This window comes from Poeciliopsis prolifica, unplaced genomic scaffold, assembly GCF_027474105.1.
Source record: "Poeciliopsis prolifica strain line A6 unplaced genomic scaffold, Auburn_PproV2 SCAFFOLD108, whole genome shotgun sequence".
In the NCBI taxonomy this organism is placed as follows: Eukaryota; Metazoa; Chordata; class Actinopteri; order Cyprinodontiformes; family Poeciliidae; genus Poeciliopsis; species Poeciliopsis prolifica.
In genome coordinates, this window is record NW_026562483.1 from 111132 (window position 1) to 137668 (window position 26537).

A 26537-nucleotide genomic window follows, 5' to 3' on the forward strand; every position below is an offset into this window, starting at 1 on the left:
AATTTATGTGGAAATATACATTTTTGTAGTAAAATTTCGCTACATTATTTGCTTGATTTTCGATTGTTTTTGACCCAACAGTTTGGTCCAACTGACACCCTGATGACATCATCATTTAATACAAAATGGACATGAGGACATGAGGACATGAGGACATGAGGACGGCATTCAGCCGGGGCCAGGTCACCATGGTGGAGACAGGAGCTGATTGGGCCGATGCTCAGGACTGTGAGGTGAGTGCGCGCACACACACACACACACACACACACACACACACACACACACACACACACACACACACACACACACACACAGAAATCCCTGCTGATGCAGAGTTTTGATGGCTGCAGCTTCAGGGGATCCCCGGTGGGAGGGTCGGCGCTGCTTCTCAGGACTATCGTTTACAGACATGTTCAACCTTTTGGCACCGCCTCACACAATGACTGCATTTCTTTTGGATGCAACATGAAAACCTGCAGCTGCAAACATTACATCACGAGTCATCAAAGACATTTTTCATCACAGACGTTTGTGGAAGATTTTCTTTTTACAAGCTGCTTTCTAGGAATGAGATGTCTCTGAAGTAATATTTTAGTTCTGCACAGCAACAGTAAACAAAAAATTGAACGTGCAAGCTAAATATTGAGTTTGTGAACGTTGGTTTCTAAACAAAATATTTTGCAATGTCTTCCACCATTATACATTGAAAAACGTCCAGTTAACAAGCTGTTAAAACAGCTTCCTCTGCAGTCAAGGACGTTGCACCGTGTGAGTTTGCAGGTTGGCTTAGTTGCTAAACTTGTAGCTTAAATTCCAATGTAAATATTTATTTTTTTCCAAGCTGAACAATTAATTTACAAATATTTATCTTCCTAACTAAATATTGAGCTCAGATCTAAATTTTGCTTGCAAACTAGCTAGCAAGCTAAATATTTAATTAGGAGGCTAGCTTGTAGCTAAATATTTATTTAAGTTGCAATATAAGTATTTATTTTGCTCATACAATTTTGTCTAAGCTAAACATTTAATTTACCTGGGATTAGCTCGGTTTTGGATATTTAGCTTGCTAACAAAGCATTGAGCTAGCAGCCTTCCTGTTAAGCTAGCAGGTTAGCCTGCTAGCTGAACATTTAGTTTAAGTTCCAGAGTAAATATTAGTTTTTAAAAATATGTAGCTCTGACCTAAACATTTAGCTAAATATTTGTCTTGGACCTGCGACTTTTATAAAGGTATTAATGGTGAAAATATGACTTTCTTCCCTTAAATGAAAGGCTGAACAAACCAAATTATTCCTGACTGTGTGACTTTACAAATGGACCATAATATTAAAATCCAGAGAAAATTTAAATGTTATTAGTTTTATGGATAAGCACATAGCTGGAACCTTTGACATCTTTAATTTATAAATCTCTATTGAAGGTTTTGCCCAGGATGTGAAAGTATATCAATAACTCCTGGTTTGGAGGTTTTGGTTATTTTGCAGCCAGCAGAGAGAACATTCCTGATCTGATCCCGGCTGCTCGCCCTGCCTCCCTCCAGACCTCCTCTCCTCCAAGCCACAAGTGTTTGATTCGCTGCCTGGTCCTGCATGTTAATGAGCAGAGGCAGCGTGGAGCGGTTTAAAGCTGGCTCAGCCTCCAGACGGAGCGGCAGGAGAGTTGGAGACGCATCCAAAGCGCGCAGGACGCACAGACGGAGTTCAGAGCGACGACAAGCAGAAAACCTTCCTTCCTTCCTTCCCTGCAAGTGGATTTAATCTGCAGCCACCAACATCCGTCCAGTTCGCATTTCCTCCTGACCGCTGAGGAATCCAGTCTGTGGAACTTCTGTTTTCAGAACCAGTATTTCACGCCATGCATCGGTGCAAAGTGCTGCTGCTGCTGCTCATCCTGCACTTCCTGAGCGCAGAAGGTAAAACCTTCATTTATTGAAAAAATGTGGGCTTGGCGCCCAAACTGGTGATGTAACAGTTTCCTGCTCTGTTTACTGACTCTGTGTTCCTGGAAGGAAACGGAGAGAAAAGTCCAGTTTCACTGGGATCCAGAACCAAGTTCAGCGTCTCTGACAGAAACACCTGCTGCATGCAGGAATCAGATCAGACTCTGGCAATAAACAACAATCAGTTCATCCACCACAAGTTAAAATGAGATCAATAATTTCCATTGATGGTTTTTCTACCAGAAACTGGATGATAAAAGTCTCCAGTTTGATGTTTTGACATTTTGAAGGATCATTTTGCTTTCAGAGAATAAATGATTCATTTTATTTGTTGTTTTTGTTCTGATGATCCATGTTGGATGTTTAAAATGTTTCTTGCTTTTGCATTATGTGACCTAAAAATGGCTTCAATAGAGGAATATTTTTGCAGTAAATTCTGAGAAAATGTTTCATCCAACCGTTTGTTACTGTGACGGACCTGATCACAGTGAGTCTGCTGGAATGAAGCCTTTATTTCTGCTATTTGGAGAATATTTTACCATTATTAATTTGAGAAGTTGGATTAAATTAACCTGAAATCGTTTTAGATTCTTTCAATAATAGTTTGAGGTTCCTTTGACTCTGATTGGTTTTGTTGTTTCCACTCGGCGTCTTTCAGGCGTTTTGAAGCTGCTGCTGTTTCTGCAGAGCGCCGTAAACGTCTTCTCTCCAGTCGATATGAACTTGTGTGTTTTCTGTCATTTCTGATCCCGTGTGAGCGTGCAGCTCTGCACCTCTGCAGCGCTGCAGCTCTGCAGCCTGATTTAACGGGCCGCAGGTCGGCGCTGATAGCAGCTGATGGATGAAGGGAAACCGTGGACTATCCGGGTCATCCCAGATATACAGCCCAGCTAAACCAATTTTCTCCGGCTCTTTCTTGGCCGGCAGCAGGGCCGTGACCGGCGGGCAGCTGGAGCCGCAGGGAAGATGAATGTGGAGTTACTCAAGAAACGTGTCAATAAGTAGCAGCGTGTTATCTGGGTCAGAGCCTCTGAAACACGACGTGTCCCAGACAGAAAGATAAAAAACAGCTGAACGGATACAGAACCGAAGCAACAGCTTATTAACTGGAGTTTTCCTGTCGACATGTTTAAATGTGTTTGCAGAGAACAGAACCAGTTCTAACATGTCTCCATTTCTCCTCAGCCTATAAGTGCAGATGCACCAGAAAAGGACCAAAGATCAGATATAAGGACGTTCAGAAGCTGGAGATCAAACCCAAACATCCCTTCTGCCAAGAGAAGATGATATTGTGAGTTATTGAGAATATTTACTGAAACTATTTCAGTCTTTCTTATTCTTCTCCCTCCTTCATCAAGTCCAAACCTTGTGCCACAACCACCAAAATCAATAAGTTAAGCAGTGGGCCAGAAACATGAAATATTTTAAAAATGTTTCTGTTCCTTTTTTGTTGTTGTTCCTTTTGTAGAAAACAGATCAATATATAATAGTATGTGCAAAGAAATATAAAAGAATATCTTCACATAAGACAGGCTCACAGTGATGTTTGTTATTAGGACGGAAAAATCAATGTAGGAATAAAAACACAGAAACTGACTAAAAACATTGAAACCGACTAAAAACACAGAAACTGACTAAAAACACTGAAACCGACTAAAAACATTGAAACCGACTAAAAACACAGAAACTGACTAAAAACACTGAAACCGACTAAAAACACAGAAACTGACTAAAAACATTGAAACCGACTAAAAACACAGAAACCGAATAAAAACATTTGAAACCGACTAAAAACACAGAAAACGACTAAAAACATTGAAACCGACTAAAAACACAGAAACCGAATAAAAACATTGAAACCGACTAAAAACACAGAAACCGACTAAAAACATTGAAACCGACTAAAAACACAGAAACCGAATAAAAACATTGAAACCGACTAAAAACACAGAAAACGACTAAAAACATTGAAACCGACTAAAAACATTGAAACCGACTAAAAACACAGAAACTGACTAAAAACACTGAAACCGACTAAAAACATTGAAACCGACTAAAAACACAGAAACTGACTAAAAACACTGAAACCGACTAAAAACATTGAAACCGACTAAAACATTGAAACCGACTAAAAACATTGAAACCAACTAAAAACACAGAAACCGACTAAAAACACAGAAACCGACTAAAAACATTTAAACCGACTAAAAACATTGAAACCGACTAAAAACACAGAAACTGACTAAAAACACAGAAACCGACTAAAAACATCAAAACTAACTAAAAACACAGAAACCGACTAAAAACACAGAAACCGACTAAAACATTGAAACCGACTAAAAACATTGAAACAGACTAAAAACATTGAAACCGACTAAAAACACAGAAACCGACTAAAAACATTGAAACCGACTAAAAACACAGAAACCGAATAAAAACATTGAAACCGACTAAAAACACAGAAAACGACTAAAAACATTGAAACCGACTAAAAACACAGAAACTGACTAAAAACATTGAAACCGACTAAAAACACAGAAAACGACTAAAAACATTGAAACCGACTAAAAACACAGAAACCGACTAAAAACACAGAAACCGACTAAAAACATTGAAACAGACTAAAAACATTGAAACCGACTAAAAACACAGAAACTGACTAAAAACATTGAAACCGACTAAAAACACAGAAACCGACTAAAAACATTGAAACCGACTAAAAACACAGAAACCGAATAAAAACATTGAAACCGACTAAAAACACAGAAACTGACTAAAAACATTGAAACCGACTAAAAACACAGAAAACGACTAAAAACATTGAAACCGACTAAAAACATTGAAACCGACTAAAAACACAGAAACTGACTAAAAACACTGAAACCGACTAAAAACATTGAAACCGACTAAAAACACAGAAACTGACTAAAAACACTGAAACCGACTAAAAACATTGAAACCGACTAAAAACATTGAAACCGACTAAAAACATTGAAACCAACTAAAAACACAGAAACCGACTAAAAACACAGAAACCGACTAAAAACATTTAAACCGACTAAAACATTGAAACCGACTAAAAACACAGAAACCGACTAAAAACACTGAAACCGACTAAAAACATTGAAACCGACTAAAAACACAGAAACCAACTAAAAACATTGAAACCGACTAAAAACACAGAAACTGACTAAAAACACAGAAACCGACTAAAAACACAGAAACCGACTAAAAACATTTAAACCGACTAAAAACATTGAAACCGACTAAAAACATTGAAACCGACTAAAAACATTGAAACCGACTAAAAACACAGAAACCGAATAAAAACATTGAAACCGACTAAAAACACAAAACCGACAAAAAACATTGAAACCGACTAAAAACACAGAAACCGAATAAAACATTGAAACCGACTAAAAACACAGAAAACGACTAAAAACATTGAAACCGACTAAAAACATTGAAACCGACTAAAAACACAGAAACTGACTAAAAACACTGAAACCGACTAAAAACATTTAAACCGACTAAAAACATTGAAACCGACTAAAAACATTGAAACCGACTAAAAACATTGAAACCGACTAAAAACACAGAAACCAACTAAAAACATTGAAACCGACTAAAAACACAGAAACTGACTAAAAACACAGAAACCGACTAAAAACACAGAAACCGACTAAAAACATTTAAACCGACTAAAAACATTGAAACCGACTAAAAACATTGAAACCGACTAAAAACATTGAAACCAACTAAAAACACAGAAACCGACTAAAAACACAGAAACCGACTAAAAACATTTAAACCGACTAAAAACATTGAAACCGACTAAAAACACAGAAACTGACTAAAAACACTGAAACCGACTAAAAACATTGAAACCGACTAAAAACACAGAAACTGACTAAAAACACAGAAACCGACTAAAAACATCAAAACTAACTAAAAACACAGAAACCGACTAAAAACACAGAAACCGACTAAAAACACAGAAACCGACTAAAAACATTGAAACAGACTAAAAACACTGAAACCGACTAAAAACACAGAAAACGACTAAAAACATTGAAACCGACTAAAAACACAGAAACCGACTAAAAACATTGAAACCGACTAAAAACACAGAAACCGAATAAAAACATTGAAACCGACTAAAAACACAGAAACCGACTAAAAACATTGAAACCGACTAAAAACACAGAAACCGAATAAAAACATTGAAACCGACTAAAAACACAGAAACTGACTAAAAACATTGAAACCGACTAAAAACACAGAAACTGACTAAAAACACTGAAACCGACTAAAAACATTGAAACCGACTAAAAACATTGAAACTGACTAAAAACACGGAAACCGACTAAAAACACAGAAACCGACTAAAAACACAGAAACCGACTAAAAACATTTAAACCGACTAAAAACATTGAAACCGACTAAAAACACAGAAACTGACTAAAAACACTGAAACCGACTAAAAACATTGAAACCGACTAAAAACATAGAAACTGACTAAAAACACAGAAACCGACTAAAAACACAGAAACCGACTAAAAACATTGAAACAGACTAAAAACATTGAAACCGACTAAAAACACAGAAACCGACTAAAAACACAGAAACCGACTAAAAACACAGAAACCGACTAAAAACATTGAAACCAACTAAAAACACAGAAACCGACTAAAAACACGGAAACCGACTAAAAACACAGAAACCGACTAAAAACACAGAAACTGACTAAAAACACAGAAACCGACTAAAAACACAGAAACTGACTAAAAACACAGAAACCGACTAAAAACACAGAAACTGACTAAAAACACAGAAACTGACTAAAAACACAGAAACCGACTAAAAACACAGAAACCGACTAAAAACACAGAAACTGACTAAAAACACAGAAACTGACTAAAAACACAGAAACCGACTAAAAACACAGAAACTGACTAAAAACACAGAAACCGACTAAAAACACAGAAACCGACTAAAAACATAGAAACCAACTAAAAACACAGAAACCGACTAAAAACACGGAAACCGACTAAAAACACAGAAACCAACAAAAAGCATCAAAACTAACTAAAAACACGGAAACCAACTAAAAACAAGGAAACCGACTAAAAACACAGAAACCGACTAAAAACACAGAAACCAACAAAAAGCATCAAAACTAACTAAAAACACGGAAACCAACTAAAAACAAGGAAACCGACTAAAAACAAGGAAACCGACTAAAAACACAGAAACCGACTAAAAACACAGAAACCGACTAAAAACACAGAAACCGACTAAAAACACAGAAACTGACTAAAAACACAGAAACTGACTACAAACACAGAAACCGACTAAAAACATTGAAACCGACTAAAAACACGGAAACCGACTAAAAACAAGGAAACCGACTAAAAACAAGGAAACCGACTAAAAACAAGGAAACCGACTAAAAACACAGAAACTGACTAAAAACACAGAAACTGACTAAAAACACAGAAACCGACTAAAAACACAGAAACTGACTAAAAACACAGAAACTGACTACAAACACAGAAACCGACTAAAAACATTGAAACCGACTAAAAACACAGAAACCGACTAAAAACACAGAAACTGACTAAAAACACAGAAACCGACTAAAAACACAGAAACCGACTAAAACACGGAAACCGACTAATTTATGAACTTAGTTTCATAATTTATGAACTTAGATTGTTTGTCGGTAAGAAGTTCATCCAAACAGCCTGTTTATGTTTGTGACAGTAGGAAGGAAACGCTGCGTTCACACAGCTGTTCTTGATGTTCAGTTCTGATTTTTTTTTTGAAATCTGATTGTTTTTCATCTCCTAAATGAATCATTCAATGAAACCGCAGTCAGGCATAAAAGTAAAATCCCCCACATTCCTGTAAGTTAATAAATTTGTTCTTCTGCAAAAAACCCAAAAAGTACCAGGAAGAAAACGGTAAAGACAAGCTGACTCCATTAAACAGATGTAATCGGTGAGGAGCTGGATTGTTGGGGGCTCGCAGCCGCCCTCCACGATGTTTGCTACCTGCCACGCCGCCGGCATTCAGGGCCGCGCCATTAGCATGAGATGGGGGCCACCGGTGAAAGAGGAGCCTCAGCGGGCTCCGGAAAGCCAGGGAGGAATGAAAGCGAGAGAAACGAGTGAGAGTCTCCTCTCTGGACGCTTGGCATGCTGAGCGGCGACTCCAAAGCACAAACACACACGCCTCCAAATGTCCCTCTTCCTCCTGATTCCTCCGTTTCTCTTGGTTTGGATCCTTCGCCTTCCCCTCCTTTCTTCTTGTCACTCAGAGTTTCTGCGGATAAAACAAGCAGCAGACGCATCTCTGACTTTAAGAGTCGGCTCCTTTATCCTGCCGTCATTTAGCATTCAGGCTCTGCCCTGCAGTCTCAGCTGCTCTCAATAAACCACACGCAGGCCGACTGTCTCCATCATTCCTGCCGATTCGACGCCTGCAGACACACGCTGCATTCACTGAGCTCAGTCACATTTCAGCTGTCAGCTCCACAAAGCTGCTGGAAGACCAGGCGCTTTCAGCCGCGGGAATGTTGGAGAATATTTAGAAATCTGGGGCAATAACAAGTCAAGTGGTCCTGAAGTGGAGCCATTCAAACGGCTTCAATGGTTTTCAAACGGTGTTTGAAATCTGGTCAAAGTGACACAAACGGACTCCAGCTGGACCCGACATTTTCATTCAAAACAAATGCAGATTTACTTCATGTTTCTGTTTTGATTAAAGTTATTACTTCACAACACAGAGGCTGAAAAAAACATTTAATCACAAGAATAATAATAATAGTACCAGATTAAAGTCATAATTTTACAAAAATAAAGTCGTAATAATTGGAAAAAACTCACAATAATACAAGAATAAAGTCGCAAAAGGTCAACATATGAATAAAGTCATAATATTTATCAGAATACAGTCATAACGTCACAGGAATAAAGTTATAATATTAAGAGATTTTAGTTGTAATTTTTTATTCCTACCTGAAAAATATTTGAACATAAAACTGAGAATGTTGATCATCTTTTTAAATCAATTTCACAAATAAGGAAATATTTAATCTTTAAAAAATCAGCATCAAATTGTAATTATTATCAGGACAATCGATAAACTATCAGCTGAGCTGATTACGTCACATTTTAATAAATACTGAAACTCTTTGCTCATTAAAACATTTCTTTCCTTTGCAAATTTCATGTGTTTTTTTTTTTTTTTTTGCTATTATGCCTTAATTTTTATGATATTCATGACTCTCATAGTTTTCGGGAGGCTGACGTGTTTCTGTCCTTCCTTCCCTCCCTGCAGCGTCACCATGGAGAACATGTCTCGGTTCAAAGGTCAGGAGTACTGCCTGCACCCCAACCTGCAGAGCACCAAGAACCTGGTCAAATGGTTCCGCATCTGGAAGGACAAGCACAGGTAGCGAGGCGGCAGCGCAGGCTTTCGCCAAAACTGCATTTGACACGGAATAACTTATTGTTTTGCAACTGAAAATACAACATGTGTGAGAATATTTATAATTAAAGCCTGCAGCCATAATAATTGTCATTTTTATCAGTTGTTCTGAAATTAGTCCAACAGAAAACAAATTATTAAAAAAATGTTTTTTATGCTGTTACAAGACAAACATGAAGATGTTTGTAACTAAAAGGTGAAAGAAAAATATTTGAATGGTTTTCATCAAAACAAATAATAATTGAAAAAAATCTGATTTATTTAGTCACTAAATGTTTTGTCATTTAGTTGATTAACTAAATGTTTAGCTTACGAATGAAATATTACATTTGGATAACATGGTAAAAATATGACTTACAAAAACAAAAACATTTTTTCTCTTATAACTCCAAAATTATTGCTGTTCATTTTGACAGTAACTTTGCAAACGGCGCCCCCTGTTGACCGTTGTTTTCCTTCCTCCACAGGGTGTACGAAGCCTAAGTCGTCCATCTCTCCAGAACAACAAGAATCAAGTGATCCAGACCTGGACAGAACCAGAAACTGTTCTGAGAAGAAGACCTGCTGCATCTGTAGTCTGTAAATAATCTGACGGGATTATTTTAGTTTCCCGTCCAGGTAGTTCCATTACTCACATCGTTCCCGGCCTCCACGGCCTCGTCAGGTTTTATTTAAAGAACCGTCTCGGTTATTTTTACCTCCTCGGATTCTACCAACGCGAGTCGGTTCAGGTCTGCAGAAACACACAAACCAACATGTTCACATGAAACACAAACCAACAACATGTTCACATGAAACACACAAACCAACATGTTCACATGAAACACAAAACAACATGTTCACATGCAGCCAGAGAAACGATTCGTCATTCATTCAATACATTCGATCCTTTTTCTAGAAAAGATACTGACATTCTGGAAGAGACTGTGTGTGTGTGTGTGCGTGTGTGTGTGTTTGTGTGTCCAACTAGCACAACACTTTCCACCATGTTGTTTGTAAAGTATTCTCTGGTTTAGTTGCAGGTCGTAGGTCACAGGTCGTAGGTCGCAGGCCGTTCTGCATGGACAGCTGTGTTTATGTGAGTTAAAGTATAAATAATGCGAATCTCTCCTGTTCTATTCGTCTGTTAGGTTAAGATTTGTTATTTCATCCAAACAGTTTTTTTTTGTTCAAAGCATCAGTTAGATTTGCTCCTTTAACCACAGATGGATCCTCTTCTTCAATCTTCATCCTGTCTGTATATTCTTATATATCATTGAAGAGGTCAAATAAAATCTTTAAGATCTAAAATGAAATGTAGATGTGAATTTGGTGTTATTTATTTGTTCATGAATTGTTTTCCCTTCCATTGAAGCCACAGACTTTCCTGTGTCATCTGGAGTTTAACACAAAGTAGTGGAAGAAAATCAATCATTTTCTGAAAAAGTGTGGTGTGGCGGTATATTCAGTTTATTAGAGTACAGTCTGGGTAAAATGGGGGTGAATATAATTTTACACATTTCAGATTTTGTCTTTGTAAATAAAAATGGAAAATCTATAATTATTTCCCTCTGCAGTTCACTGCATGTCGGCCTGTCCTGTTTAAACTCTGAATAAAACATCGCAAGGCGCCGCATGAACATGGCAACATGTTGATTGATTATGCAGAATCAGGTTTTAGCAACACATTGCTCACTAATCTAAAACATAAATATCCAGCAGCAGTCACTGGGCGATAAGTAAAATACTATAAAAATAAAAAATTCCCTTCTCACCCACCGCGGGTGGTTCTTATCCTCTGAGCTCGGGTCCTCTACCAGAGGCCTGGGAGCTTGAGGGTTCTGCGCAGTATCTTGGCTGTGCCAAGGACTGCACATTTCTGGACTGAGATGTCTGATGTTGTTCCTGGGATCTGTTGTAGCCATTGCTCCAGTTTGGGGGTTACTGCCCCGAGGGCCCCGATGACCACAGGCACCACTGTGGTCTTCACCTTCCAGGCCCTCTCCAGTTCCTCCCCGAGGCCCTGGTATTTCTCTAGTTTCTCCTTTTTCCTGATGTTGCAATCACTTGGTATTGCTACATCTACCACAACGGCTTTCCTCTGATGTTTATCCACTACGACAATGTCTGGTTGGTTCGCCATTACCATTTTGTCTGTCTGGATCTGGAAGTCCCACAGGATCTTAGCTCTGGCGTTCTCCACCACCTTTGGGGGTGTTTCCCACTTTGATCTCGGGGTTTCCAGTCCATATTCTGCACAGATGTTTCTGTACACTATGCCTGCCACTTGGTTATGTCGTTCCATGTACGCTTTCCCTGCCAGTATCTTGCACCCTGCTGTGATGTGCTGGACTGTATATATATATATATATATATATATATATATATATATATATATATATATATATATATATATATATATATATATATATATATATATATATATATATATATATATATATATATAAAATGGTAATGGCGAACCAACCAGACATTGTCGTAGTGGATAAACATCAGAGGAAAGCCGTTGTGGTAGATGTAGCAATACCAAGTGATTGCAACATCAGGAAAAAGGAGCACGAGAAACTAGAGAAATACCAGGGCCTCAGGGAGGAACTGGAGAGGGCCTGGAAGGTGAAGACCACAGTGGTGCCTGTGGTCATCGGGGCCCTCGGGGCAGTAACCCCCAAACTGGAGCAGTGGCTACAACAGATCCCAGGAACAACATCAGACATCTCAGTCCAGAAATGTGCAGTCCTTGGCACAGCCAAGATACTGCGCAGAACCCTCAAGCTCCCAGGCCTCTGGTAGAGGACCCGAGCTCAGAGGATAAGAACCACCCGCGGTGGGTGAGAAGGGAATTTTTATATATATATATATATATATATATATATATATATATATATATATATATATATATAAAACCCGACACACCAACCTGTGCATGGCTTGGATCGATTACAAGAAAGCCTATGACTCAATACCGCATACTTGGATCATTGAATGCCTAGAGATGTATAACATCAACAGGACTCTGAGAGCCTTCATTGCAAACTCGATGAAGCTGTGGAAAACCACCCTTGAAGCCAACTGCAAACCACTTGCACAAGTGTCCATCAGATGTGGCATATACCAAGGAGATGCTCTGTCCCCTCTACTGTTCTGCATAGGCCTGAACCCCCTCAGCCAAATTATCAACAAGACTGACTACGGATACCGACTCAAAAATGGGCCAACATCAGTCACCTCCTCTACATGGATGACATCAAGCTGTATGCCAAGAGTGAGCGAGACATCGACTCACTGATCCACACCACCAGGATCTACAGCACTGACATTGGGATGTCATTCGGACTAGAGAAGTGTGGTCGGCTGATCACAAAGAGGGGGAAAGTGATCCGCACAGAAGGAGTCTCACTCCCAGAAGGAACAATAGCAGACATAGAGGACAGTTACAAGTACCTATGTATACCACAAGCAAATGGCAACCTCGATGAGGCCACAAGGAAAGGAGCCACAGCTAAATACCTCCAACGAATAAGGCAAGTCCTGAGAAGCCAGCTCAATGGCAAGAACAAAATCCGTGCGATAAACAGCTATGCCCTGCCAGTAATCAGATACCCTGCTGGAATAATCAGCTGGCCAAAGGAGGAGATAAAAGCCACAGATATTAAGACTAGAAAGCTACTAACCATGCATGGAGGGTTCCATCCCAAATCCAGCACCCTGAGACTGTACACGAGCCGCAAGGACGGAGGCAGAGGACTAGTGAGTGTGAGAACCACTGTCCAGGACGAAACAACTAAGATCCATAAATACATCAGGGACAAAGCCTCAACAGACAATGTGCTCAGTGAATGTCTCAGACAACAGGGAACGGAGGTCGAGGTACCAGAGATACCATCATGGGAGGACAAGCCCCTACATGGGATGTACCACCAGCAAATAACCCAAGTGGCTGATATCAGTAAATCCTACCAATGGCTGGAAAAAGCTGGACTCAAGGACAGCACAGAGGCCCTCATCCTGGCCGCCCAGGAACAGGCCCTAAACACCAGAGCAATAGAGGCCCAGATCTACCACACCAGACAAGACCCAAGGTGTAGGTTGTGCAAGGAGGCCCCTGAGACAGTCCAGCACATCACAGCAGGGTGCAAGATACTGGCAGGGAAAGCGTACATGGAACGACATAACCAAGTGGCAGGCATAGTGTACAGAAACATCTGTGCAGAATATGGACTGGAAACCCCAAGGTCAAAGTGGGAAACACCCCCAAAGGTGGTGGAGAACGCCAGAGCTAAGATCCTGTGGGACTTCCAGATCCAGACAGACAAAATGGTAATGGCGAACCAACCAGACATTGTCGTAGTGGATAAACATCAGAGGAAAGCCGTTGTGGTAGATGTAGCAATACCAAGTGATTGCAACATCAGGAAAAAGGAGCACGAGAAACTAGAGAAAATACCAGGGCCTCAGGGAAGAACTGGAGAGGGCCTGGAAGGTGAAGACCACAGTGGTGCCTGTGGTCATCGGGGCCCTCGGGGCAGTAACCCCCAAACTGGAGCAGTGGCTACAACAGATCCCAGGAACAACATCAGACATCTCAGTCCAGAAATGTGCAGCAGTCCTTGGCACAGCCAAGATACTGCAGGACCCTCAAGCTCCCAGGCCTCTGGTAGAGGACCCGAGCTCAGAGGATAAGAACCACCCGCGGTGGGTGAGAAGGGAATTTATATATATATATATATTATATATATATATATATATATATATATATATATATATATATATATATATATATATATATATATATATATATATATATATATATATATATATATATATATATATATATATATAGTGATTCTATTGTATTTTTTCCTTTTATTTTCCATATCAAAACTGTGCTGAATACCAGTCATTTACATGTGTTTATAACCCGATCTTGTTTTGTTGCCATTAAAGAAATTTTATGTTTGTGCATATAAATCCTTACAAATATGAACTTTAGCTGAAAAACAAATCTTCTATTGCAAATTCAAATATATATTTTTGGTACTTCTTTACAATAAGGTTCACTATTTGGCAAAAAAACAGTACCTTTTCTCCTCATCCTTAATTAATGTGTAATAAACTAATTGATGATTTCTGAAGTGTTTAGAGATTAATTAATGACTAATATATGAACTATTTATGAGCTTATAAGCAGAGCCTTATTGTAAAGTGATTTTTTAACTCTCTGTATAAATCAGATTGTAACAGTGATTAGTATTTTATAGGAAAATAAACAGTCTTTAACAATAAAACCATAAAGTCTCATTGAAGAACTGGAGTTGTGCAGAATGAGCCGTTTCAGTGCCATACCACAGTATTTCCAACAGGTGGCGCACTTGACTAAACTTCCCATCATAAAGAAGTTTTCTGGTCATGAAATCTTTCAGAGGGAAACATTCAAACATCTCTATGCATGAACCTAATAAAGACACATGCAAACAGCGTCACTCTTCAATTATTATAAAATGTTTTGCATATGGCACCATTCTTAGACTGACTGTCGCTTTCCTTATATTAATTATTCATTGACTCTAACTCTCCATGGCAACTGTGCAAACTCCGCCTGCTAATGAGGACAGCAAGATGGAAACCTGAGGGCTGTGAAGCATTTTGTGTCTCGGGAATATTAATGCGCCAACAAGCTGGGAAATATTTTTGAAGGGAATTAAAGATAAGTGGAAAAAATAAGACCTGTAAAATGTGCAGGTATGACATTTGTGTGTCTGTAAAACATAAAAAAGCTCCTGGAAAATGACTAATTGTGTAATTTAAGTGCTGTTATAAATGTAATTAACCTCGTTTCATTGCATGATTTTATATGAAAATGAGCTCAGAGTGTCACACACTCAGGGTTTGCATAATGAAATCATGCTTTATAGTATTAATGTGATTCATATATCTTTCTGCATACATTTGCACTTAAATAGTGAAGAGCTGTATGGAAATCATCATTTGAATGTTTGGTGCAATAAAAGTAGAACGACAAAAACTGCATTCAAACTGTTCTTGATTATTTTTGCAACAATAACTCAAAGATTTTGAGTTATTGTTAAGATATTTTTTCTTCACAGCAATACATTTGTCATGATCTAAAAATTAAATCAGTTTAAATAGAATAAACTCTAAAATTGAACATTTTTATTCTGGAAGTTGATTAATTCAACCAGTAAAATGTATTTATGTTTTATTTCAAACCAAATTTTTGTTTCAGTTAGTTTGAGCTCTTCTGGAAGGTTCTGATCAACAGGGGTGGTCCGGGGGTTTATGAGGCCCTGGGCACTATTCCAGTTGAGTCCCCACTTCCAATTAAGCTGTTACTTTTACACTCACAAACGTTATTGTCAAGAGATTATAGTTTGAAATATAACAAATGTAACTTTCAAACTGTAATGTTTTTTTCCTCAATGTCTAAAGAAAAGTTTATTTATATATAGCATAAAATATTATCTGTTGTTTTAATTGTTTGTATTTTTTCCAATCTATTGCAAATCAAAACTAAAGGAACACATTTACAAATAAATAAAGTGTGCAACTGGTTTAGTATAATACAGGCAGAAATGGTAATAAATGGTCTGGTAATTATGTTTTTGTTTGGACATTAAACTTTGTGGAAATTTGAGCTTCAGGGACGGCTTCTTGTGTTTTTGACTAACTTTTACGAAGCCAAAAGTAGCAAAGCATGCCATGATTTTTAAGTTTATTTGTATAGAACATTTCAGCAACAAAACCATTCACTCTGTACCACTCAGTATTTCAGAACCCAAATATTTGCTTCAGTTTGCGAGTCCTGTAAACAGCCATAACAGCACCAATAATATGTCGGTTAATTACAAATTATGCCAATTATAGTTACACACTCAGGAAAGACAAAGCGTCTGGTGTTGTCATGTTGGGCCCAAATTAAAATCTGCTAAGGGCCCCAAAAAGGCTTGAGCCGGCTCTGTTTGGAGAGCAGCAGCTCATTTGATTGACCTTTGACCCCAAGTCTATTCTATTCTATTCTGAAGAATTATGAGGGATTAGTGCACCTGAATAAAACAGCGATAAAATAGTAGTAGATGAAAATATTAAAATATGATCTGTTTGGGGTCAGTATTTGGCAGCCGCCCCATCCCGCCGTGCAGTGAGTGTGAGGGGCGGGGTCAGTATTTGGCAGCCGTCCCCTCCCGCCGTGCAGTGAGTGTGAGGGGCGGGGTCAGTATTTGGCAGGCTCGGCCCGGAGGGTGTGTGCGAAAGGAGGCGAGTCTCTCTACTTGCAAACGGGCATCTGAGCCAGTCCGAGCAGAAAAAGGGAAACCAGGAACCGCTGTAATTTCGAAGCGTTTTTGCGATGTTCCCGACGATATTCTTCGTCGTGTGCTTTGAGCCCGTCGCAGTCTCCGTCTGTTCGGACGCCAGCCGCAGAAAGAAGCGCAGAAATTGATGCGTGTTGCTCCGCGGCGCTGTTTGTTTTGACCTGGTAAGAAACCCGATTAGCTTCCCTGCTAGCTGCTCTTCTTCTGCTCAGCATCTCAGACGCTAACTGGTGTTAGCATGCTAGGCTAGCACGGTGTTGGACCGGTTCTTCCAGTTATGTAAAACGTTCATGTTTATTTTTATTGTATTTCTCCGGCTGTGTTTGCTGTTCGCTTTAAATTCCGAAGGTCTCTTGAATTTGAAGCGGTTTCTGAGGTTTATTTGTGTTGGCTGGGAGCTAACCGCTAGCGGGTAGCGGCTAGCAGCACAGAGGCAGTTCTGTCACATCTCGAAGCTAACAGGAAGAGAAAACAGAAACAAAATGAAATGATGAGCAGAACCGCAGGAGGCTCTGAGCGGCACAGACTCGGTTGTTCGCGGTGTTTCGGATGTTGTCGCTGGACTGTCTGTACCGGAGGAGAAGCAGCGGCAGGTAGAGTCACCTGTCTGCTCAGGTGTTAAAATGCTGATCAAATCAAACATTCAGGCTGATATGTGGATCAACGCGGTGCTGGTTTCGTTTTCTGTTTCTGGAGATGCTGATGCTTCCTGAACGGATGTTTCTGTCTGGGCTGGAATGTTCTGGTCCCGAGCGGCTCGGCTGGACCTGCAGATGGGTCACAGCTGGTTCAGCTGTTTGTCTCTGAAGCCGATGCTTGAATTGATCAATGATTGAAGTGATTAAAACGTTCAGGTTGGCCTGTGGAGGAATCCGCACTACTGGATCTCATCCTGTGTTGATACTTTAAGCTGTAAACTTTACTCAACATGTTTTGAACATTCATTTCCACAAGAAACTGGGAAATTTCTGAGTTTAAATTTGACTTTTTTTCTAGTAAATTTCTGAGTGATTTTATTTTCTGAGTTCTTGGCAGAAATTTCCTACTATTTTTAAATCTACTTTGGCCCTAATTATTGTGAAAGTTCTGGATTTATAACATCCAGTTTGAAGAAAAAGAAAACTTGGAATATTTTATTTGCTTGGTTTTGTTTTTACAATCTTGGCTCATGTGACTAAAAGTTTGGATTTCTTTGATCCTTGTTTTGCCTGTTGGTTAGAATAACTGACTCGTATGTACATTATATTAATGCAAATGCTCTGATTTGTTCATGTAACATATGTCCTCCAGGTAGTGGTAATTACTGCAGTTAATTAATTGCGAATGCTGAGATTTTAGTGGAGAGCCATGTATTGATCAGCAACATGTCGGGACATGTTGAGGCCTGCAGAGACACTCTGGGTCACTCCGGGGTCAGGTTACAGAAAACCAGGCATGATCAACGGAGAACAAAGTCAAAGTGCTTTCCCTCATTGAACATCATGGAGTTTTAAACTTTTGAGCGTTTTGAGTCAAAGTGAGGTTTGTAGAGAAAACACAGAGAGCGACTGAGGGCTAATGCTACAGAATGCTAATTGTAAAGTTGATGCCAGTAGATCAAAATCTAGAAAAATAATGGCTGAAAAATGGAAAAACATCAGCAGAAATGTTTTTGTGTTGGTCAGTAAAGATATTCAGATGAATTGTGGCTGTAAATAATTAAAGTGTTTTGAACACAAAGGCAGTTTCAGATTAAATTATCTCTTTATGGCGAACATCTAATCAGAGCTGCAGACTGAGCCATAAATGTTGGAGCTGATCTGGGAATATTTGTAACCAGGACAGTTTAATGTGGATTTGCTTTCTGTATTTTAGAAGCTATAAAATAGAAAAACTAATTAAAGTCTGGGAGAATATTTCAGATGCTTGTTTTCTAAATGGGTTAAAACTTTTTCTTTCTTTGCTTGTTTATTTCTTTTCTCTTTTTATTTTCTTTCTTCCCCTTGTTAATTTCTTTTTGTTTTTCTTTTTTCCATCATTTTTTGTCTTTACTTTCTTTTTTTCTTGCTCTTTTTTTCTCTCGTTTCCTTCCTTCTTTCGTTTTTCCTTTCCTTTTTTGACGAACCCTGAATATGAGCATCAGAAGAAGTTATTATGAAACGTAATTTGACCGTAACAATAATTTCACCGACTCGTCTCACAGATGAGCACGTAACATAATTATTTGTTTTATCAATTCTAATTGGTATAAAATAACCAAAAACAAAGTTGTTAAATTTAGACTTTTATAAAGGAATTTTACTTCCGTCAGCCTTAAAATATTCAACTCCATGTTGATCATAAATACAAGTTTTGTATCAGATTTGGAAAATGAACATTTTTTACTTCCAGTTTGAGTTTCTGTGGCTCAGTGTCTTTCAGTTAAAGCTCAGTAAAAGCTTACGGGAAACTGTTTGTGTTTGATCGTATGTAAGCCATGAAATGCGGCGCCACTAAAGCGACTGACCTTCACACTCTGACAGTATCTAAGTTGAACTTGTTGACCTTTATGTGAACAATCTCACGTATGCAGAACGCCGCAGAGGGGAGGCTCTCAGCCGCCCACCGTGTAGATAAGACGTGTAAGAAGAGAAATGGATTTTATGTGGAAGGAAATCTGGTGTGCAAGCACAACAACTGCACCGGCGCTGTAATCCCACAGCTGCCGTTCGTCCTCAACAGTTGGTCGGTCAATCTGTGGCTGATTTAGCCTCAAGCTAACCCATAAACAGGCCCAAACAGGAAGTCACCACTTATAATCCCTGTCTGCTGCGTCTGCGCCTAAAATAACGTTTTTATTCCCATAAAGCATCATTTGTCTTTAGGTGCTAAACATTGATCTATAATTACACGCATACTGTATATTTATTACCCAGAAATCTTTTAAAAATCATATCCATCAGATGGAAACCCACTGATGGGAACCAAAGTAAAGATGGAGATATTGTGATACTGAGAAAGTAGCTGTAGGAATCCAGAATCCGGCCAAAACCAGCCGCAGCGGCTTCCCGCCGCGCGGCGCTGACCGGGCAGGGATTGTGTAAATGGAGACGGCCTGTCAGGGTGTTGATATAACGCAGGCTTCCCCTGGAGCACAAAATGCTCTTCTTTTACTCACATTCTGGCATTTTTATCTGTAAATATTAAAGGGCTTAAATGTCCTTTTCCTTTCCTGAAAGTGAGCGCTTGAGACTCAAGGCAGCGATGAAAACAAAGGAATCTCATCTGTCTGGGACGTTTTCATCGGGTCCTTGAGACGGCGAGCAGTTCTGATCTGAGCCTTCAGTAGAAGTAAGTAGCTTTATTTAGTCAGCAGCAAAGGGACCAGCTGGACCTTTATGATCATTAACATCAGGATTTAAGGCAGTTGTTTCAATCATTCGTCCTAAACATGAACAACATTCATGTTATTTAGAGGAAGACATGAATAGTTATCAGAAGTTCATGTTTTGGGCCAAAGCTCTTTGTTTTAAGTATTTGTGAAATAAAACCGTTTTGGGCGAGTCACTGATTGATCCGGATGGAGGAAACGATCTGCTGCTAGTCGCTCTAAACGTCGCTTCATTTGCTTGCAGCTAGAAGCTGCAAGCATCTAGCTGCAGCTTCTAGTGATAAATTTGTCACTAGTCACTTTTTGTAAGTCGCTGATTTGTCTCTATCGCTTTTGTAACAGTGTGAAAGTCACCATATCTTAATAATCTCAAAGTATTTTTTCACAGCAGTTTATTGGAAAACATCTCGAATGTTTCCAATTGATATTGATAATTTGGAACTAAAACTAAAGTTTGCAGACATCATCAGTTTCTGTTGATATGTTTGGCTTGATAACTGAAGGATGTTCTCCTCCAGGAGACTCATCGCTCTTCATCGCTCTGAAACGATGAAGGCTTAAACCTTTCAGGTGACGGACGGAAACATTTCTATGAAACAGCAGCTTTCACTGTTTGGCTGTGGAAACCAGCAGCTTCGGACGCCTGTCTGGATCCTCTCAGATCTGCGTTTTGGTCTGGCAGCTTGCGTTCCTGAGCAGATGGCTGGATTGAGTAATCTGGGGTGAGATCGTGTTTAAGGCGCTCAGCGTCTGCAGTTACAGACGTCACATGAATTATCTTAAAAACTCAGAGACATTTAATACGCTTTAAACTTATTTAAAAATATATTTTATCGCAAACTGGTTTTATCTCATCAGATAAAAAAAAAAATCCTGCATCATTTTTGGTGATCTATGTATCTGGAAGGATTTTTCTTATTTTTAATGTAATTATTTGTCAGTTTCCTCTGAAACTTCCCAGGAATCCACATTTGTTGCATTTTAACTTTCCAGAATAGCAGGAGGATGTTTATGAATGAGACCGAAACATTCAGATTGTCGGTTTGGAAAGTCCCTTCATTAAACACGCTGTGCTTTTAAACGCAGGTCAAGGTTTGTGTGTGACTGAAGCAGTTTGGTGGCTGATTTCCTCGGTGCCCTTGCTGACACCGATTCCAACCCGACCTAATGGATCAGGCTGAACTGGGCTCAGGGCGGCTAAGTCGGCTTCCTGGCAGCAGATCGAAGGTTCAGATCCTGCAGACGTTTAGATCCGAGTTGCTGCGTTTTCAGATCAGTCGCTGAGCTCTGGCTCTCGCTGCACAGGAACGTTTGAAACAATCTGCAAGCATCGAGCCTGATGTGTTTATTCTGAGGCTGTAGGGCAGAGAGAGAGAGAGAGTGTGTGTGTGTGTGTGTGTGTGTGTGTGTGTGTGTGTGTGTGTGTGTGTGTGTGTATCTGTGTGTGTATGTGTGTATCTCTGTGTATCTGTGTGTATCTCTGTGTGTGTGTGTATCTGTGTGTATCTTTGTGTGTGTGTGTATGTGTGTATCTCTGTGTGTGTGTATCTGTGTGTGTGTGTATGTGTGTATCTCTGTGTGTGTGTATGTGTATCTGTGTGTGTGTATGTGTGTATCTCTGTGTATCTGTGTGTATCTGTGTGTATGTGTGTATCTCTGTGTGTGTGTATCTGTGTGTGTGTATGTGTGTATCTCTGTGTGTGTGTGTATGTGTATCTGTGTGTGTATGTGTGTATCTCTGTGTGTGTGTGTATCTGTGTGTGTGTGTATGTGTGTATCTCTGTGTGTATCTCTGTGTATCTGTGTGTGTATCTCTGTGTGTGTGTATGTGTGTATCTCTGTGTATCTGTGTGTGTATCTGTGTGTGTATCTGTGTATCTGTGTGTGTATCTCTGTGTGTGTGTGTATGTGTGTATCTGTGTGTATCTCTGTGTGTATCTGTGTGTGTGTGTTAATGAAAGCGACTGAACGGCTTCCTGTCGTCCGTGTGAGACGATGAAACTGCAGCGTCATGGTTTGCTTGCTGCTCAGTCTGCTTCACAGCTTGTGTTTTCATCCATTGTTTACACCAACAAAAACACACACAGACGGTAAAACAAGAGTTTTTCTGTTCAGCTGAATCTCAGCTCTGGCTTCAGTGTTTCCTTATTTCAGACTCTTTATTCAGCCTCGTTTTTCTGTTTTCTGGTTTGAGTCCCGCTTCCTGCAGGAATGCAGCTTTAACTCAGAGCTAGCCTGGTTATCAGGACTGCAAATATTACTATTCATATAAATAAATTTGGGCCGATATTAATTCTGCTGGTTTAGTTTAGTAAATGACTTCAGTTTGGCCCCACAAACACAAAAGCTGCTCCTGGATAACATTCCCACTTGTCATGTGCTTCTTTAGGACACCAGTCACATAAAGACATGTTATTTATACCGCTAAGCTAACCCTCCATCACTGCTGGCAGTAGATGTGCGTCAGATTTATGTGCATCAGAAACACAATGCAAAGGTTCCTGGCCAGAACCTTTGTATTTAAAAAATAAATGCAATTAATTGCTTTGCTGTCTTTTTTACTGTTTAACATGCTGAGGTCTAATAAATGAAAATGAACGCATTAAAGCCCTGGCCCTAAGTTTAATGCAACAGTCTAAGTTTGTTTTCTGCTCTGACTGACGCTAATGATGAATAAACTGCCTCATACCTAAAAATATTTTCTTCAAACCAGTCAGCTATGAGCTGGTGTTTGTAAAAGGAAATTAAAATCTAGTTCCTCTTCAAATAGTGTGAAGATATTTTAAGATGCGACAGAGGAAATAAAGTTTTTGTGAAGCTTTTAGTGGTTCAACCTCCAGTTTTTATGTCCGTTTGTAAAGTTAAAGCGCTGCAGCCCGAACCCAACTGCAGGCTTTCTTTCAAACCAAACTTGATGCAAATGTTGCAAACAGAGAGCTGCTTTTCCTCCACTCCCACAGAGTGAACATAAAGCTGCGTTTATGTTTCAGCTGTGGGCGTTTCAGGCTCTTTCTGCTCAGAACGCTTCAGCATTTTACTGGCCTGACCAAAGCAACTAAAAATGTTTCAACAAATGTTTCTAACAGGAAGGTCTAGAAATTTGGCCTTCAGAAGTTTTTCTTCTTCTGTGTTTGAAATATTTCTCTCAGACTAAAAAATAAAACGACATGCTGTAGAGCAAACTTTACGATCCAAAGAGCCGTTTTACGCTTCGCCCTGCTAAATCAAACTTGTCTCCTTATTGGAAACCTTAAAACAAAAGGAAGATGATACATTAGCTGCTTTCACTTGTTGATGGAAAATTCTGGGAAAAGCCGTGCACATCTAAAAAAGTGTTAGTGGTACTTCCAGTGTAATTTATTATGGAAATTCAGTTTTTTATCCAGTTATGGAGGTCCCTTGCAGAAGGTCTGCAGGTTGTAGGTCCCTGTTTTTCATCCTGCAGGACTTCCTTTAATCAGCTGTTTGGTTTACGCAGGACAAACATTTGACAAGAAAGATGAACTTTGCTGCTTGTTCTCTTCATCTTTAAAATGAATGAGGGAAATATGGTTCATGGTGTGCAAGAGCGAGGTGCTGGAAGCAGCAGCTGGTTATTGATTCATCAGAGACGGCCGGCAGGATAAAGTAGGTTAGAGCAGCCGACCTCAGACGGAGTTTTCTTCCGGTTGCTGACTTCTTGCCGGTCTCTCCTCGTCTTCCTGACACGTCTGTTTGTCCTGCCGCTCGTTTCTCCTCCAGTCTTTGCATAAAATTGCTTTTCTTATTTTTTTGCAGCCCAACTGACAAGGTTTGCTTCGTTCTTTCTGTTTAAAGTAGAATCACAGTCACACAGATGGAAACAAATGTTGGCTGGTGAACCAAACATCTGACGTCCTGCTATCCACTCCTGACCTCATTTTACTTTGACTAAACCAACATCTTGTTAGCTCTGATTTACTATAATAAGGTAGTGAACGTATTGTCTTTGCTGCGTTTGTGATGAACTATTTATGAGCTCAGCTTGACTCATTTGATAAAAATTTTCATAAACACTTCTTCATCTGGTTTGTCAGAAAGTGACGCAGCATTAAATGGGTCACGTTTTTAGTTCACTGGAGAAAAAGTTATTCGTCTTAACTTTATACAAAACTCTAACTTTATACAAAACTCCAGCATATGTGGAAAATTTCTTTACTGACTTGAATGATCTTCTTTCTCTCATATGCATTGATTATGATTGTTTAATAATTGTTGGTGATTTTAACATTCATGTGGACAAACCCGAAAACAGAGGAGCAAAAAAGCTCTCTGATATTTTAGAAAATTTTGGTTTAACACAACATGTCAAACAAGCAACACACACTCAAGGACACACACTGGACCTGGTTATCAGTAAGAGTGTGAATATTTCCAATGTCTCTGTAACTGATGTCGCCCTGTCGGATCACTTCGCTGTTATCTTTGAAGATTCTTTATTCTTTGACCCACTTGGACAAACAGCTACTGTCACAAAACGTTCTTTCACAGAAAACACAGCAGAAACATTTAATCAAATCTACTCTTCCTCCTCACCCTTAAGCTGTAATGATGTAGATCAGTTGTTAGATGATTTTCAGTCTAAAGTTTCATATATCATTGATTCCATTGCTCCAATTAAAGTAAAGGTTTTGACTGGTAGAAAGAAATCTCCATGGAGAGATGCACAAATAGTTCGGTCTGCAAGACAACTCTGCCGCAGGGCAGAACGACAATGGCGTAAAACTCAACTTCACGTTCATCACGACATCTACAAAGAAAAACTACGTAACTGTCACTTAACACTAAAACATGGATGGGAGGCTTTCTTTGCAGATGTCATAAACAAAAACATCAATAATGCTCGAACTTTATTTGCAACAGTTGACAGGCTCACAAACCCTCCTGTGACGTTTCCACCTGAACTCCAATCTAATGTTGCCTGTAATACGTTTTCTGATTTCTTTTCAGAGAAAATTCAAAAAATCAGAGGATTAATCTGCACATCAACTTCAAAGCCAGAACCATTGCTGTACCAAAACAAAACAAATCCAGAAAAAATGACCCATTTTCAACTACTTAATTATAAAACTCTAGAAGAAATTATAAGTCAATTAAGTACAAGCTCCTGCTGTCTGGATGTCCTTCCCACACATTTCTTTAAGAAAGTCCTGCCTGTTATTGCTACTGATCTGATCCAAATCGTAAACTCATCGCTTACATCAGGTGTTTTCCCCCAGGCCTTGAAAACAGCAGTTATCAAACCACTGTTAAAAAAGAACAACCTGGACAAATCACTATTGCAGAATTACAGGCCGATCTCAAACCTCCCATTCATCAGCAAAGTTATTGAAAAAACTGTGTGTCAACAATTAAATAGTTTCCTCATGATGACCAACTGCTTTGACACTTTCCAGTCTGGTTTTCGTGCTCACCACAGCACGGAGACTGCCCTCGTAAAAGTATTCAATGATATCCATATAAATACGGACTGTGGCAGAACCACGGTGCTGGTTCTGTTGGACCTCAGTGCAGCTTTTGACATATTACTGAATCGACTGGAGAGTTGGGTCGGACTCTCCGGTTCGGTGCTCGACTGGTTTGAATCTTACACAAAGAACAGGGATTTCTTTGTTTCAATTGGAAATTTCTCATCAAAGAGGTCAAAGGTCACATGTGGGGTACCCCAAGGTTCAGTCCTAGGACCCCTCTTATTTAATATTTATATTCTCCCACTAGCTCAGGTCATAACAGGAAATAATATTAGCTACCACAACTATGCGGATGACACACAGCTCTACATTACGATGTCACCAGGTGACTCTGAACCCATCCAATCACTGAATAAATGCTTAGAACAGATAAATGTGTGGATGTGCCAAAACTTTCTCCAGCTGAACAAAAATAAAACTGAAGTCATTATTTTTGGACCTAAAGAGGAACGATCTAGAGTCAATGCACAGCTTCAGTTATTACAACTAAAACCTAGCGATCAGCCCGAAACCTGGGAGTAGTGATGGACTCGGACTTGAACCTCCAGAGCCACATAAAGACAGTAACAAAATCGGCCTTCTATCACCTGAAGAACATCTCCAGGATTAGAGGACTAATGTCTCAGCCAGATCTAGAGAAACTCATTCATGCGTTTGTCTTTAGTCGCATTGATTATTGTAACAGCGTCTTCACAGGCCTGTCCAACAAATCAATCAAACAGCTGCAACTGATCCAGAATGCTGCTGCTCGCGTTCTCACTAAAACCAGGAAGATAGAGCACATAACACCAGTTTTAAAGTCACTACACTGGCTGCCTGTAGCTCAAAGAATAGATTTTAAAATACTGTTGCTAGTTTATAAATCACTGAACGGTTTAGCACCACAATATATCAAAGATCTGCTGTTGTTGTATCAACCTCCAGACCTCTCAGGTCTT

At 39.4% G+C, this 26537-nt stretch overlaps 2 protein-coding genes across 2 annotated transcripts in view; both read left to right on the forward strand.

The window, feature by feature from the left end:
- The first annotated feature begins 1543 nt into the window (after positions 1-1543).
- LOC129354340 (C-X-C motif chemokine 14-like) lies at positions 1544-10716 on the forward strand. Its single transcript, XM_055023841.1, has 4 exons — positions 1544-1912; positions 3125-3230; positions 9284-9397; positions 9901-10716. Exons 1-4 carry the CDS (start codon positions 1855-1857, stop codon positions 9914-9916), a joined length of 294 nt encoding a protein of 97 aa, XP_054879816.1. The 5' UTR covers positions 1544-1854; the 3' UTR covers positions 9917-10716.
- Positions 10717-16811: 6095 nt separating this feature from the next.
- LOC129354324 (protein FAM13B-like) overlaps positions 16812-26537 on the forward strand; it is a 52801-nt gene continuing 43075 nt past the window's right edge. Inside the window, 1 exon segment of the mRNA XM_055023824.1 lies at positions 16812-16925. The gene's annotated coding sequence lies outside the window, so the exon portion shown is untranslated.